The sequence below is a fragment of the Apteryx mantelli genome, chromosome 7, assembly GCF_036417845.1.
Source record: "Apteryx mantelli isolate bAptMan1 chromosome 7, bAptMan1.hap1, whole genome shotgun sequence".
NCBI classification, from domain to species: domain Eukaryota; kingdom Metazoa; phylum Chordata; class Aves; order Apterygiformes; family Apterygidae; genus Apteryx; species Apteryx mantelli.
In genome coordinates this window covers 25,953,647-25,969,251 of record NC_089984.1, presented here as the reverse complement: position 1 = coordinate 25,969,251, position 15,605 = coordinate 25,953,647, and the positions used below count along the sequence as shown (strand labels likewise).

General features: G+C 46.2%; 1 protein-coding gene across 1 annotated transcript in view; it reads right to left on the bottom strand.

Moving 5' to 3' along the window:
* TBC1D12 (TBC1 domain family member 12) overlaps positions 1 to 3,688 on the bottom strand; it is a 51,081-nt gene extending 47,393 nt beyond the window's left edge. Inside the window, 3 exon segments of the mRNA XM_067300056.1 lie at positions 2,663 to 3,624; positions 3,627 to 3,667; positions 3,670 to 3,688. Coding sequence (XP_067156157.1) covers positions 2,663 to 3,624; positions 3,627 to 3,667; positions 3,670 to 3,688 — 1,022 coding nt within the window.
* Between the last annotated feature and the right edge of the window lie 11,917 nt (positions 3,689 to 15,605).

The window sequence follows — 15,605 nt, the reverse complement described above, 5'->3', positions numbered from 1 at the left end:
AACTATTATTCCTAATACTTACCTGAAAAAGAAACTTTAATTTTGAATATTTGATCATTTTAAGTAACACATTACTGTTAGATCAGGGAAAGGTTATACCTAGAAGGGCAAGGGCACTCTTCCTGTAGCAGAACACAGGCAAGAAGTTGCTGTTCACAGCTGCTTGTTTCTACCCCTAACTCACCTGACCAGTTTCTCATCCAGTTCAGGGAAAGGAACAAAGACAGTTAACACGGATCATTTCACAGGACTGTGGAACAGGCCAGTCCGATAACCGAAGAGATGGAAACAAGCAGCTGGAAACAGCGGCCTCCTAACCCAGCTCTGCCATGACAGAGTAGTTTGTCTGACCGGGCTGTTACAACAAAGCAGCTTTCAAACACAGAAGGCAATATGACTTCCCCCTTGTCTTCTCTCAGTCTAAATCAGAAAACATCTTTTAAATGAAAGAGTTCTATATAATTGAGACTATTAGAAAAAACAAATGAGAGGTATCAAATTTTAGACAGTTTGTAAACTAGACAAAAAACACTACAAGGATGAAATATTCAGTATAAGACAAACCAGACTGGTGAACTACCTATGTACATTTTGCACATCTAGTACTTTTTCTCCTCTCCTGAAAACAGGCATACATTTTGACACAACATGAAAGAGTTGTTCTCTTTCAGCAAATACTTTTGCTAGAACACTGCCATCCAGTACAACATAAACGTTAGGGATCAGCATCATTTATGGCTCTGCGCTCATTTAAAAATACAAGCAATCATCTGCTGAGAAGCTTCATAAGGAAGTACAATGTGGCTACCAACATTCAATCACAGAACAATTTTTAACAATTTGAGTCCTTATTTCTGAGAGTCAGGCTACTTATCTTTATGGAGAACTGGAGAAAAAAAATCTGTTCATGACAGCAACCGTCAGTTTCGGATGAATCTGAGCAGTTTAATAAGTGAGAAGTCTAAGCCTTTACACTGTCAAAAATCTTTCAGAAAACAAACTGACTACTCAAAAAAAGAGAGAACATTTTATTAGTACTTTTGCAAGCAATGGGACAATACAAACTCAAGTGTTACTGTACCTAGAAACAAGTTTTTCAAGAGAGGTTTGTTCCCCCCCTCAAATCAGTAGAAGGTTTTTTTTGTATTAATATGCCTCATTTCAGCTGCCCAGACAAAATTAGCTGCAACTAAAACACTTTTGTGCAAATACAGGCAGAGCTGAAGGTAAAAATCTTTGAAGCCAATGTTGCTCACAAGGCTAAATGCACATGAGGAACAGACAGCTGGACTTGAAAGGGGCTATGAACTCAGCTCACTGCCGAATCCTTTTTTCAGAGGTGCCAGCACCATAACTTTTGCCAGGATAGATGTAATTAAGTTTTTCCAAGAAATACCCAAACCCTTCCCAAAAACAGCAAGTGTCAGTCTACTGCTGACTGAGTTCAGTCCTCTCTAGAAGCCAAAATTCTGCAGAATTTCACTAGGCTATTGCTCTGGAACAAAAAGCAGCAAGTACCAACGCTACTGGTTAAAGTGTTCAAGTAATGAGGCACAGGGAAGGTAGCGTACTGAATCCACGTAACACAAAGAAGAGGACAGGGGAAGAAGACTAAACAGAAATAGTGGGGATAGAAGAACATCTCTCGATCTATCCTTGAAACAAAGGGGAGGCATCAAACATACCCTGCAACTGCCACTATCTAACCCTGTGACAGGAACTCCATATCCCCCTTTTCTAACTGTTGGCAGAGGATGCCTGTTTCTCAATTTGGGATCATCCCTAGAGATCAAAGATCTCTTCTTTCATATCAGTCTTCAATTAGCAGGTTTACTCTTAATCTGCCTTTTCAAAACACTTAAGAGACCCACTGTGTTAGCAGAGTGACTGTTACACAGTACTTATAATCCCAGGGTTTTGGAGAACAAAAGTTAGAAACTGCAGAATTAAATTCCCCCCTTTAAACATAAGAGAAGTAGCACAGAGTAAGTTATTATAGGCAAGGCGAATTTCCTGTGGAGTATATTCAAGAGCGAGCCATACCACAGACGCTCCAAATAGTGAAGTCTGATGTTCCAAAGTTTTTGCTTTTGTTTTAGAAACTTAACAGAAGCCCAGTCAGCTTGAGCATAAAGCCTAGTGCTTGTAGCTTTCCAAAACACACTTTGGAATAAAGTAAAACAGTAATTTCCTTGCCACATTGCCAGTAATGCTGTAAAAGCTTTTACTACTTCTTAGCAACTTTCACGATGATACTCAGAATCACCTGAAAGTAGCTTCCAAACCCAACAGATTTCACCTTATTCCCCAAGCAGTTCAATTAGCAGCACTGTGTTCATCCAGACAGTAAAATACCCTGGCACAGAAACCAAATTCCAATTTTAAGTGCATGTTGTTTGTGGTAGCACAAGTACCTTTACGGTCTTACCCTCGCTTCCAGCCCAAAGCCTCTTTTTCACCGTAACAGTATTTACTCAGTGGCCATAAACTATATCTGAGGCGGAATTGCTAATCAGTCGATAAGCAGCGAATACCGCTGGCACCGCAACGCCGCCTTCCAGGCGGCATCTCCGCCCTCCAAGCGCTGCCCGGCAGCCCGCGGCCCCGGGAGCGCCCAGGCCGCCCGCCGCGCCCCGCGCCGCCGCCGCCGCCGCTCCGTTACCTGGTGAAGAAGTCGGCGAGGCTGCTGCCGGCGCCGGCCGCCCGCCGGGCCCTGTCCGCCGGCTCCTGCGGCGGCGCCGGGGCCGCGGGCGCCGCCGCCGCGTGGGGCAGGTGCTCCGGGGCGCTGCGGCGGCGGCTCACCTCGTAGGTGTTGCGGGAGCTCAGGCTAACGTCCACGAAGCCGAAGGGCGCCGCCCGGCCCCGGGCCGTCCGCGCGGCGGCGCCCCCCGGCTCGGGGCTGCCGCCCGCCCCCCCGCGCCGCTCCGCCTCGCCCCGCAGGCGGCAGCTCCTCAGCGGCTCCTCCAAGGCGGTGCCCGGCGGCGGGGCCGTGCGGGGCCCGCCGCCCCCCGGCGCGGGCCGGCAGAGGAGGAAGCCCCCATTCTGCAGTTTCGCTTCCGCCCCCTCCAGCCCCGGCTCCGGCCGCGGCAGCTCCGGCTCCTCCCGCCCCTGCTCGGCCTGTCCTGCCCGAGGGGGCGGCGACGGCGGCGGCGGCCCCTCCGGCGGCGGCAGCAGGAAGCCGACGTCCCCGTTGGTCATCCTCCCGCGGGGGCCCACGGCGCAGGCGGCCCCGTTGGCGGGCTTCTCCGGGCAACGCTTCGCGTCCGCCGCCGCCGCCGCGGGGCCGAGCGCCGCCAGGTACCGCTGCAGCAGCCGCTCCTGCCGCGGCCCGCCGCTCCGCCGGCTCAAGCCCCGGCTCCCATCCCGCTCCCCGTCCTCCTCCTCCTCCGCCTCCTCCGCCGCCGCCGCCTCCTGCCGGCCCGCGGGAAGCACGGCTGCGCTGCCCTGAGCCCCGGCATCGTCCGGCCCCACCATTTGCCGCCGCGGGGCCCCGGGGGTGCCAGCGGCGCGGCCCCCCCGGCGCGGCGGGGGGCGGGGCGGGGCGCGCGCCTTCCTCCGCACCGGGCGCCGCGGCCGCTCGCTGCCGGCGCCGCTCGCCGCCTCGGACAGCGGCCTCGCCGGGGGTGGGAGCAGAGGGCCCGGCTCACGCAGGCGCGCGGCGCCGGCCCTCCCCCCGGAAGGGCACCATAGAGAGGCAGACAGGAAAGACACCCACCCCTCCTTCTCCGCACACATACACAGGCCTTCTCCCGGCGCAACGACATCCGGGATCATAGAGATGCCACCTAGATAGGATCTTCCCTCCAGAGAGGAGCCTCGGCGACCGCCGCTCCTTCTTCACCGTATTCCATCTAAAGGCTGCCCTGCACAAGCGCCTCTCCTTTACCGCATTCCATCTGCATTCCGCATTACCTTTACCATGAAAAAAGCCCAAACCCGCTGCCAATGTCCTTCCCCTCCCTTTAATCGAAGCTGAGTTAACACCCAGCCGTCTAAGCAAGCATTTCAGACTTCACCTCCTAACCGCTCTTGCTGGAATTAAACAGTTCTGCAGGACACTAAGATAGTCTGGGGAAAACTCGGTATCACTCACATGACAAGCAGGCCCTAAAGCACAATGTGAAAGGAGCATTATACTTGCAAATCATTATGAATCAGGGTCATAGTCAGACTTTCTGCATACACTTTTCAAGAGGCACTTCCTAGAGTACACATTTATCCAGACTGTAGAAATCCTGCAAAATACGTACAGTACAACCCAAACCATCAAGAATCCATTTATGATGTCTACTTGAGTCCAGTTTTAAAGCACCCCAACGTGTACCCCCTGCCTGCCGGTAAGTATGCTGGCACACCTGCAGGTTTCAAAGGTGTTATTTCCACATAAGGACCCATACCAAGCCTCAGTCAGACAGATTACAGGGCAGAGATGCACCCTGCAGTCACCTTTCTAACCTGACCCTGCGCCCCAGGGACCTTCCTGTGCATCATGCCCTGGGAAGGCCATGCCAGCTGCACAGCCCCCCCGCGGCACACAGGGCCCCACTGCAGAGCCCCAAGGCTGTGCCTGAGGGAAGACGTGCGGGCTGCAGCAGGACACCTGAGGTTGTAAAGGGAGCCCTTGGGGTACTCAATTTCACTGTGAACCTTTTTTATTTTCCTGGAGACTTAATAGTAAAAACAGTTAGCTGCTGCGAGGGTTTAGGGAGGGACAGGCGGTATCCGAAGCTAAGATCTACTTATCGGAGGAGAGACGGGCCGGGGGTGGCAGCCTCCGGCGGAGCCGCCGCAGGGCGGCCCGCAGGGGCAGCGCGGGCGGCTGCCGGGGGCGCCGCTTCCCGCGGGAGGTGGAGCGGCAGCGGCCGGGACAGCCTTCGTGGCTCGCAAGGCGGTGCCGGGGAGGCGAGGGCGGGCGGGGAGCCGCCGAGGGGCGAGCGGGAGGCCGAGCCTCGGAAACGGGGCCAGAAAGACGAGGGCGGGTTTTCGGGAGGAAATCAAGGAGACTCGGCAGCGATTTCCCCGCGGCCGTGGAGGGAAGCGGGGCCATCGGGCTCGTCTGCGGTTCGCAGGCTGGGGCGCCGGAGAGCTCACCAGAGGCGGAGAGGAAGCCGCAGCGGGAAGCGGGGTTGCTGCCCCTGTTGACCGAGAGCAGCGCCCGGGCGCCAGCGGGGTGCCGGGGAGGCGAGGGCCGGGCGGAGGGCGCGGCCGCAGCCGGCGCGGCGCGGGCAGGCTGCCGCGGCGGCGCCACGCGCCGGCTGGCGGCCAGAGAGCTCGAGCCCGGCAAAGGAGAAGAGAAGCGGCCGTCGCCGGGCGCCGGCGGGGAAGGCCAAGGCCGGGAGCCCGCAGGGAGCCGAGAGCCGGCGGAGGGAGGCCGGGCGCGTCAGGGCTGCCGGGGGGGGGGGCAGCCTCCGCCCCGCCCCCACCCACCCAGGAGCCGCCCCGGCCTTACGGGCGGCACCAACGGCCGGGGGAGGGGGGAACGGACGGACACAGTGCGGTCAGGCGGCGGCCAGCCCTGCGTGCGGCTCCTTCTAACAGTCAGGATGTGCTTGGGCTTGGGCTTTTGGGGGCGGGGATGGAGAAAGAGCGAGGTCAGGCGCTTCGAAAGCGCAAGGTGACTCCTCTCCCCAGCAGTGATGTTAATACTGGGGAGGTAGATGGAGGATGCACGGGAAGGTGGCAGTCAGGGACTGTGTTTCCTACTGCTTGTCTCAGGCAGGAAGAAAAATAAATTATTTTTCTCCCTTCTTTCAAGTGACAAAGCAAGACCAAAAGTCACAGGCAAGCCAAAAGGCCTCAAGTCCCCAGAGCAAGCGCAACAGCACAGGAACTCTGCAAGGTTTTGTGGGCTACCACTCTTCCTAAGGATGCACCAAAGGTAGCCCCAAGCCTAACAGGTTACTTTCATATTACTATGATAAATACTCACAGCTGGTAACAGGGAAAGTACAGCTCTTTTGGAAATCCTTGGCCAGAAGAGTCCTCCATTTAGAAACTCCACCTTCAGATGTCCTGCAGCTTGATGGAAGTCCTTGCTTTTAAAGGCAGCCAGGTGGAGCATGCCCAGAGCGGAGGAGGCCTCATCCACAAAATGGAAATTGGGGGGGGGGGGAGGGAGGAAGAGGTATCCTCTTTTAAAGCTTTTACCTATTCATGGGAATTTTAAAAAAGGTTTAAACTGGAAGTCTTCCCCCCCCCCCCAAAAAAAGGTCAATACATTTCCTTGTGCTATGGCTTGTTGTGAGGCCTTTACAATATAAGGCCTGCTTGGTCTAATTTCAGTGAATAAATAAATAAATAAACGAACAAGTTTGTGATGGTTTTCTTCCCCTTCTTGTCATCTTTTAATTATACTTCTGAGCTCAGGCATGCAACGGGGGATGTTTTACATGTGAGATCAGACTTGCTTGTCACCCCTTTTGACTAGAATAATTAGCAAATACTTGGGATCTCAGAGGTTGGAGAAGAAACTGGAATCAGATTTTTTTGTTTTGTCTTGCTTTGATCTTAATAGCAGACATGCAGCCTCATCCCGCTACAGCTGTGCCAAATAAAGGACCTATTGGCCTCAGCTGCTTGGAAAAATGTCCCAAAATGCCAAGATTACCTATCCTTTGGATATGCCAGCTGAACTGCTTGTGGGAGTACTTTGTAGGCTACTTCAGTCAAAACAAGCTGGTAGCAAAGATGGGCTAATTATGCTCTTTGCCAGCCTTGCTGGTGTAATTAAAATGGTGGGGTTTTTATTCTACATTGTGGTCAGGGTCATCTCAGATACGTTGGAGTCCGATCACCATGCCTACCAAATGAGCCTACCTCAGGGGTGCTGCAGTGGCCCTCTAGGCAAGCATGGCAAGTCAGGCACTCTGTACTCTACGCGAGGAGACTGTGCAACTTGTGCCGTCAAACTGATGACCAAGCAGAATATCCCAAGCAGCACCTGACTGGTTGACAGCCACAGAGAGGGTAGATACTGCCTGTTCAAAAGTGATAAAACAACCGTGAAACTTAATATTATTCTACCTATCTTAAACTGGAGACTTCCTACACTGCAACAAGGGATCAGCAGTGATTTCACTTTATATATTCTTTCTTATCCCCGTTAATGTGCTATAAAGTGAACTCTTGCGGAAACACAGCAGCAGTTTATGTCTTGCAAGCAAGTAAGGAAGGGCTGGATGCAGTGTGAATCCATGGAGAGAGTATAAATTATCCAGGAGCTCATTCTGCACCATGACAAAACATAAGAGAGATACCTACCTATTAGAGGGGATTTTAGGTTTAAGAAACACTCAGAAATCCATAAAAATGTATTGTGCACATTTTCAACGAAGCATTCACTTTATAACTGTGAAGCTGTATGGCAGCTTCACTCTTGAAGGGACTGTTACGATTTAATTAAGCTTATGAAAACCAAGAATCTGCCTAACAGTGTGAGATGTTGAAACAAGCTAAGCAAAACAAAGAGTGGCACTGAGATTGTCACCTAAGGTTGGCTTAGGATAAACATATATCAGTCAGTGCAACTGGGAGAGTTGAAAATTGTGCTAGGGATTCCAAAGGATAGCAGGTTGTTTTGCACAAAATATAACCACTTGGTTCACTGCATTTGCATCGATTCCCAACTCTAAGACTTGCTAGACAGGCAGATTAATTTTATATTGTCTTTTTTTTAAGACAGATTCACAGGATAATGTATTTTAAATCACTCCTGTAGGATAGAGTTCAGAAGTGAATGAGGATTTTGTAGCTCCATATTGGATTTTCCAAAAATGCTCAAGCTTGAGGAATACCTGGTTACACAATCTAGCAGTAAGAAGACAGAAGCTTCATTCTTATTTTCCACTAACTTATTATGTGACTGCAGGCAACCTACTTCATCTTTAGTGCCTCAGTTTTTTACTGGTGAATAACTATCGTGATTTCTATTATGTTTCTTAAAGATGGAAAATGCTATATAAAGTGTAAAATCCAATCACTATTTGATGGAGGAACTTTGTTGTCTTTCTGTTTTATGGGCTAAAATATTAAAGATGTGATTAGTAGGGATACATATTTTACAGTTCCCCCATAACTGATTATGAAACAGCCTTGAGCCAAGTATCTGAAAGTAAAGGCAATAATTCAGAGAAATGTGCATGCTCTGGGCAGCTAAGTTTCATGTTAGGAGCACATTCTGATTTGGCAGGGCAAGGGGAGCAGGTAATCTAGAGTCTGTGGAGGGTCATCAGCAGTCCACAAGGAAGAAGTGGGGATTAAACAGTATGTTAGTGGCTATAAAATCCAGGAAATCTGAGAACAGGGTTGCAGAAAGCATTGTAATAAGGACTAGGAGTGAAGGAGCACTTATATTTTGAGCCTTGTGAGAGTGCAGTTCTGTGTTACAATTACTGCAGCAGATCAGTGAAATGATCTGGTTTGGAAAATTAAAATCCCAGATCATTTCACTGATTCTTTTTAGGGCAAGGACCCCAAACAGTTGAATCACTGCAACTAAAAGAGAGTTAAACTATGGCTGGAGGTTGAGAATGACTGCCCGAAGTATGAATCTCTTATCCTCACCTTGACATTGAAGAACATGGAATTCTCCCCTAGCCACACTAAACTGTAACTGTGCTGTTGCCCACTACTGTTAAAAATGACCTTATTTATACTACAGTTCTGATCTGGTAGTGAGATCCTTAGTATCCAATGTTTTAGCAGTATTTGCATAAGAAATAGTTTAATTTATTAGTAAAAAGAAAATAGCTGCTTCGTTGAATATTCTGAATAGTTTATGCAGTGGTTTTGTGTTGTCCTGAAACTGCTCAGGGTGATTTGCATGTAATAGGAACCTTTGTGCTCCTGCCTCTCTAAGGTGACCTGTATGAAGGAGGCAACTTTACCAAATAAGATTCTATAAAGAAGGGGCAAGTCACGTGAAATGAACATGAAGCTGAGTTCTTTTTACTTTGCTGAAAACTTTTCCGCAGTAACAAAGCCTCTAGCTCAATCTATAAAATATCTCCACTATGGAGAAGATAGTCCAGGTGTTCTGCTTGACAGAAAGAGGACCATAGTATCTTTTCTACCTGAGAAGGCTGTCAGCTCTGAGACTGCTATGCCTGTTGGGCGAGGTAGCAAGAGGATACATATGAAATAGGAGCTGAGCGTGAGGAATCTGGCTTTGTTCTCACTTTTAGTCACTGAAGGATAAAAGGAAGTATCTGATCTTCACCTTATTCATTATTTTGTGTTACAAGGAGCACGTGCAAGTGTCAACTGGGCAAGTCTTCATTGAGTGAGACAGTGTACAAATAAATAATGCATGTAGAATTTGCTGCAAAGAGTTGATAATTAAAATATCATATAAGGAACAAATCAGGCTTTTCAATACTCCTTACTTAAGGTTTGCACCGACTGCAACATTACCCCATGTTTCAAAGATTTCTAGTGTGCTACAGTGATCCAGTCTGGATGTCTGAGAGAAGCAAACTTCTTGATTGTTAAATAAATACACAGGCAACAGAAAACTAGATCTGTCTGCATTCATGACTGTTTTTGACAGCTGACCTTTTGACACAGTCCCTCATTAGGAATAGCCCCTGTCTATAACTGCAGCCTTTCAAACTGTGAACTCTTCATTCTTTGGTGTGTGGTGCCTGCAGAATTGGACTTGGACAACACTACTGGCAATACTGAGAAAATCTTGAGGTATTTATTCAGGAACAAGAACCTGTCACTGAAATGCAGAATGTGATGATCTGATTTCCCCACCAAACTGACACCTCCTGCCAAAAGATGCTGTGGATGCAAGACGTTTACAGAGATTCAAGGAGACATTGGACAAGTACTTGCTGAGAGATCCGGTAAGGCACAGTCGGTCCAGGAACACCACTGCTCAGAGTGGTTTCAGGGGCTCTCATCCATCTTTTCAAAGCTGGGGCCACTGATACAGAGCTTACATAGCTGCTCACACTCCTTTGGAGACTCAGACATTTTAATAGCAGTGGTGAGGGAGACCCAGCCTCTAGATCAGGCTTAGAGACAGGGTACGGGACTAAACAGACCCTTGGTCTGAACTAGGATGACCATTCTTATGCTCTTAAGTAAGTTCCTGTGCTCACCTCCAATTCCTATCTGCAACCAACAGATCAGGTACTGTCTGCAGTTCTGGAAATTATGAACAAGGAAACTGTCAATTTATAACTTGTTCCCAAGAGATGAGAAACAACACTACTCTAAAAAAAAAGCAAACTGTACAAAAATAAGCCAGTGCCCATTACTAGTTTCTCTGCATATGAACAACATAGCAAGACCTCAGATATTATCTTACCTCTTGTGCCAAACAGTGATAACAAATACACATTTATTAGTTATAAACATAACCGATATGTAGCTGTTGCTTTCCCTGTGCTGTTTCATTATTTCTATAATTAGAATATGTAATAGCTTCCTCAAATCAATATATATGAACAACTGTACCCTAGGGCTCCCCAAACCTCGGATATTCATCTATCTGTAATATAGTTGTGCTCTTTGGCATTTCACTCCAGAGGCTCTAGTTTCTCTGGAAATGCTACTTTGGCAAGAACATCTTTACACCCCACTAATAACAGTTTGCACTTTTAATACAATGTCTTCTGGCCAAGATCTCATCACACTCTATAACTAACAATTAATTAAGCCGCTCAGAGCCATTATGTTTGGCTGCCTCCCACACGCCGCGAGCTTCTCTGCAGAACGTTCCCTGCTGTGCTGCCGTCCTAGAATTAAATCACATTGCTTGTGGATAAAACATGTTATGGGCTTATATTAAGACAATTCAGCCTGTGGTGCTTTGCTAGTGTATTCTTATGCTTTCCGTGGTTCAAACACAGTGTCAAAACTTCCCTGAGTACTGTAGTGGGTTAAGCAGTATTTTCCTTTGCTAGGTGCTGGAAAGCTTTCCAGGTTATTGATAGTCACATAGTCACTTCTTCCACGTAACCTCCATGTTACCCGCTCCCAGACTGGCCAGTATACCTATGTAGAGACTTATTCTCTTCCCCTCTGGGTATCATCAGCAACATACTGAAAAGCTAGAGATTGCTAGTGTATCCCAAAACTTCTGTTGTAAATGTCACCAAACACATAGGGATAGAGAGTTAGTTACCTGGAAATCTCCCACACCTTCAGCCAGGTTAAGATGAAAACAAATAAGTATTTATTACCAAATCCAAACCAGAAATGTAATTACACTGGATCATAACAGAACAGGAGAGAAAAATGAAAGAAAATATCTGCTTCTGCTAGGATCCAAAAGGCTTTTATTTTCCTCTTTCTATCCAGCTAATCAGTTAGACACTTACTTAATCCACAAGCTCTGTCCGTCTGTGTGCCAAAAACCTCAGGCTGCATTCACGGGCACTGGGAACTCTCACTTTCTTTTTGTTTTAATCCACCCTTTGGGATCCACCCAAAGGAAGAGATGCAAGTTGAGAGAGGGCAAAGATGCAGATAAAGCAGAAGAAAAGGAACAGGTGAGGGAAAAGGGGCAGCGCAGGATCTCACATTTCTCAGCCTGGCATCCTCATTCACTCAGGCAGTACCCCTATGTTGTTAGTGGAGCGTTAGAGGAAATTTTTGAGATGCACAGATGAAAGCGAAGTCATTGGATCAAAGCAGAGATGTGATTGCTTTTTTCCCTTCCCTGGGAACACTTTGGCCAGTTTTTCTCCAACTAAGGGTTTTTCTTTTCTTTTTTCCTTTTTTTAGGACTGACAAACAGTGTAATTGACAAAGTAGCTTTCCCTTTACTTAACAAATTAGACCCATTTTGAATTATGTATATTCAGTATCATAAATTTCTTGTTTCCAGGCAGGATCTCAGCACAGGCCTTAGCCTACAGTAGTAAATATTTTTGTGGGAGCTAATTCAGCTGCATAGACTCTGCTTTGCACTTTTCCTACCAACATTTACTGTCACAGACAATGGGAGTGTTTTATAAGATTCTTGTTAATTTTTCTAAAGCTAATATGCAGTTGATAAAGAGTTGTTAGTTCTCCTCCATGGTTATTACGTTATCACAAATTCCTGTCTCAGTCCTGTGCTCTGTTTACTTGCTATGTCACTATAACTGCTAATAAGGTCAGTGCTGTTTTGATAAAATATAAGCAGAAAAAAAAAAGTAATGGATTGTAGGAATTTTCTGTTTTTATTTCTCTGCCAAGTCATATCAGATTTGTTTTTCTTTTTAAAATTTGTACTGTAATGTACATTGGAAAGTTTGGGAACAGGAGCCTGGCTTTGCACTCTCCAAACACAGGCCTCTGCTTCATAAGCTAAGTTCATATTAACTTTTTAGGAATAATCTAATTGGTCTGATTTCATGCTGCCCTGAACCTACAGTTAATATTTATATGTGTACAGAATGGCTGTAAAATGTTTGCAGAGACTGCAAATCAGGTTGGGGGCACGTTGGAATTCTGCCCACTAAGACTGGTGGCAAGAGAAGTCCACTAGTCAAAACAGATAAAAATTGGACTCGTCTTTGGTCACGAATTCAGTGGGAACAGGACTGGGCTTAGAACTACTTGCAGATGAAATCTTTTAACTGAATTTTATTATAAACTATTTTCTTGAGATATGATCAGCATAGAAGCTTTTGCAACTTTTCAGGGAAAGCTGAAGAAGTTCTCAGAGGGTGAACGGTAGCAAATGGCAGGAAGAGTGTGGATTGATGGACAATTTGTCCATAGCAATGTTGATGTGAACAGACCTTACGCTGTTGCAACTGCTGGTTGTGCATTCCCCTTCCTAATCCTTCCTGCTATTACGCCATCACCATTTTCTTTTTGGCAGGGCAATGAATCAGACTGAGGAACTGATATGGCTGAGAAATAACTTATTTTTTTGCCAGATTATTCTACAGCACTATCAGTTCTTCTGCTGGGTTCATAGCACATGGAGCTGGGTGATGCAGACACAAGAATAAGTAGCTAGAAGCAAGAGCTGCTTATATCAGTTTATAAAATGCTGCTAGTGAATGCTGAATCATGTCCTAATTAGTAGTAAACAAAAGTTTATCCTTAAAAGAACAGGCCTTCCTTAACTTGGGCAAACAGAATAACAGGGAGTGGCTGGAAAGGGTAAGGTTCAATTTACTGCTCTGTGTTTAAGCTGTGCTAAGCTGTCAAACAGTCCCTTAGGAAATGCTGCAGCCAGGCACAACCAGTACAACTCATGCTAATCACAGGCAATGCCCAAAGAGGAGAAACTCTTAAAATGTATTATTTACTAAGAATATTTGTTAAGTGTATTTATTACAAAATGTTTGTCTGTTTATAAAATCCAGCATGCAACATTTGGCACCATTGATGGTTAGGAATGAGGAAAATGACACAAAAATGAAGAACATATTTAATGTGGAGAAATATCACCTCCTAATTTACCAGGGTTGCATCCTACACACATCCTGAGCTATTTTCCAGACACCACTGAGAGCTTGTGTGGCTGAGCAGTTCTGTACAGGGTCTTATACTATGCTCATCACTGTGGTATCCAAATCCAGCATCGCATTAAGTAGCGGCTAAATACACGTAGCCATAGGTAATGGCTATGTCTAAACTGTGGGACAGCAGCGCACTTCTCATTTCCCAGTTCCAGAGCTGTAACTCATTTTATGTTGACTCAGGATTAAAAGTTAACCATGCGCCATGCCTCGCTTTCTCCATGCAATGGTTTCCACAGAAGGAAACCCAAGAGAAAGACTGGAAGGAACCTGGTCCCCAGTCTAGACAGTGTCTTGTGGGAAGTATCGATCATAGAGCAATCATGATGTAGACAATGAAACTAAGATTTGTCATGTTCTCCCACAGGGAAAGAAGCACATAGTGCAGGGAAGTATTTTTGTTTATTTGGTTTGTGTTCAAACACTAATTTGCTCGGCTTTTGCTAAAGAAGAAATGTGGAGCACGAAGTGGCAGGGTGTGTGAAGCTCTTGCACTTCTGGGGATACGACTGCAAGCAACTCCTGCAGGATGACTTTTGTCTGAACAGAGACCTCTCAAATAGTTATTAACCATGATCCTTACTGTGAATATTTCATGTGGTTTTTACATACATGGGGTCTAGGAAAGCCTTGAAGATAAAGAACAAGAACTCAAATCTGAACCAGATTCTGAGGTAGCCAGAGTAGGTTGTGGAGGCCTGGTTTGTTGTGTCCTCATGTCTGTGAGTGTCTTTATACACTGATGTCTTCATGCCTGGTACCTTACACTGCTATAGTCCAGCCATGAGCTTGCACTGAGTAAGTTAGGCTTGCCATTGCTTGCCATTATGGAATAGCCACCTAGCCTAGATAACAGCAAGTTTGTGCTGTCAAATGAGAATTCAGCAGGAGTCCAAAGGTTGTTCTGAAGCACAGGCTGGACAGATTGTAGGGATGTGGGATCTTCAAAAAAAAAAGAATGAATACAGGGTTGTGAAGCCTTCAGAAGGCTTTTACCTGCCTTCCAGCATCGCTTCTGTCTTGCTTACATTCTGCTACACCTAATCGTTGAGGTCATCCAAGCCCCAAGTCTTCCTGGTGGCAGTGACATGGTCATGGCTTCAGGACAGGAAGAACTGTGCATCACCTCTGTGTTGTCTGACCATTTCAGTCAAGCAGTTCCATTGGTGGCTGCATGCAGACTTTTACAAGACTAGAGGTTGAACTGGCACTTGTGGAACTCTAAAATTCAGTGGCTATTGTGTATCACATCTGCTAGGTGCTAGAAAGTTTCCAGGTTGCTAACAGTCACTGTATCATTAAGTCTCTAAACTGAGAAAACACAAACCAAAATAAAAAGTAATGTAATGGCCATCTGAAAATCTTTAAAGCGAAATGATTCTGAGTACAGATTAAATTTTGCTTCCTAATGCTGAGTGCTAAGTACTGTCCCATATAGACAGAAAGTCCATTTTTATTCTAGCCTCAGAAAAAAATCATTCATCTTCTCTTAAAATACTGTTTCACACATTGTGGGGACATTGGCAGAAAAGTAAGGAAAACTCTCATTGATTTTCTGAATAATTAAAATTTGGACATTCTAAAGCAAGCAAAAGAGATACATTCCTAACCTAGCACATAATTTTTTGTCTGAAGCGGAGCACAAATGATCAATTTCCATAGGAATCTGAATGTGATTTGGCATTAATTCTGCCACATGTAAGCTAGTATGGAGCAGACTTCAAAAATTTTTCATTTTGCAAAGTGCTGTGTGTGCCCTCTATTGGAAACACATGATGGATTGCATTTTTTAATCTTAATTTTAAAGTCTGTTTTATAAATGCAAGGATAGTCAATGAAACATTTCTATGCTAAAACATAAGGAGGCAACATTTTGAAACAGTCAACACTTTAATATAGACCATTTTCCCCATTATTATTATATTGATGTCATTTATCTTGTTTAAACACTGGTTAAAACAGCTTAAGTGCTGATTACTATAGCAATGTAATGTATTTTGCATTTCTGTTTAAAAAGAAAAATGAAAAAGCTGTTTACCTTGCCCTGCCTCTCTGAAAAGAGGCAGCCACTGTCATAAAATACCCTACCAGCTGGACACGTCACTTTGTTTAATGGACAGGGCTAGCTTTTGC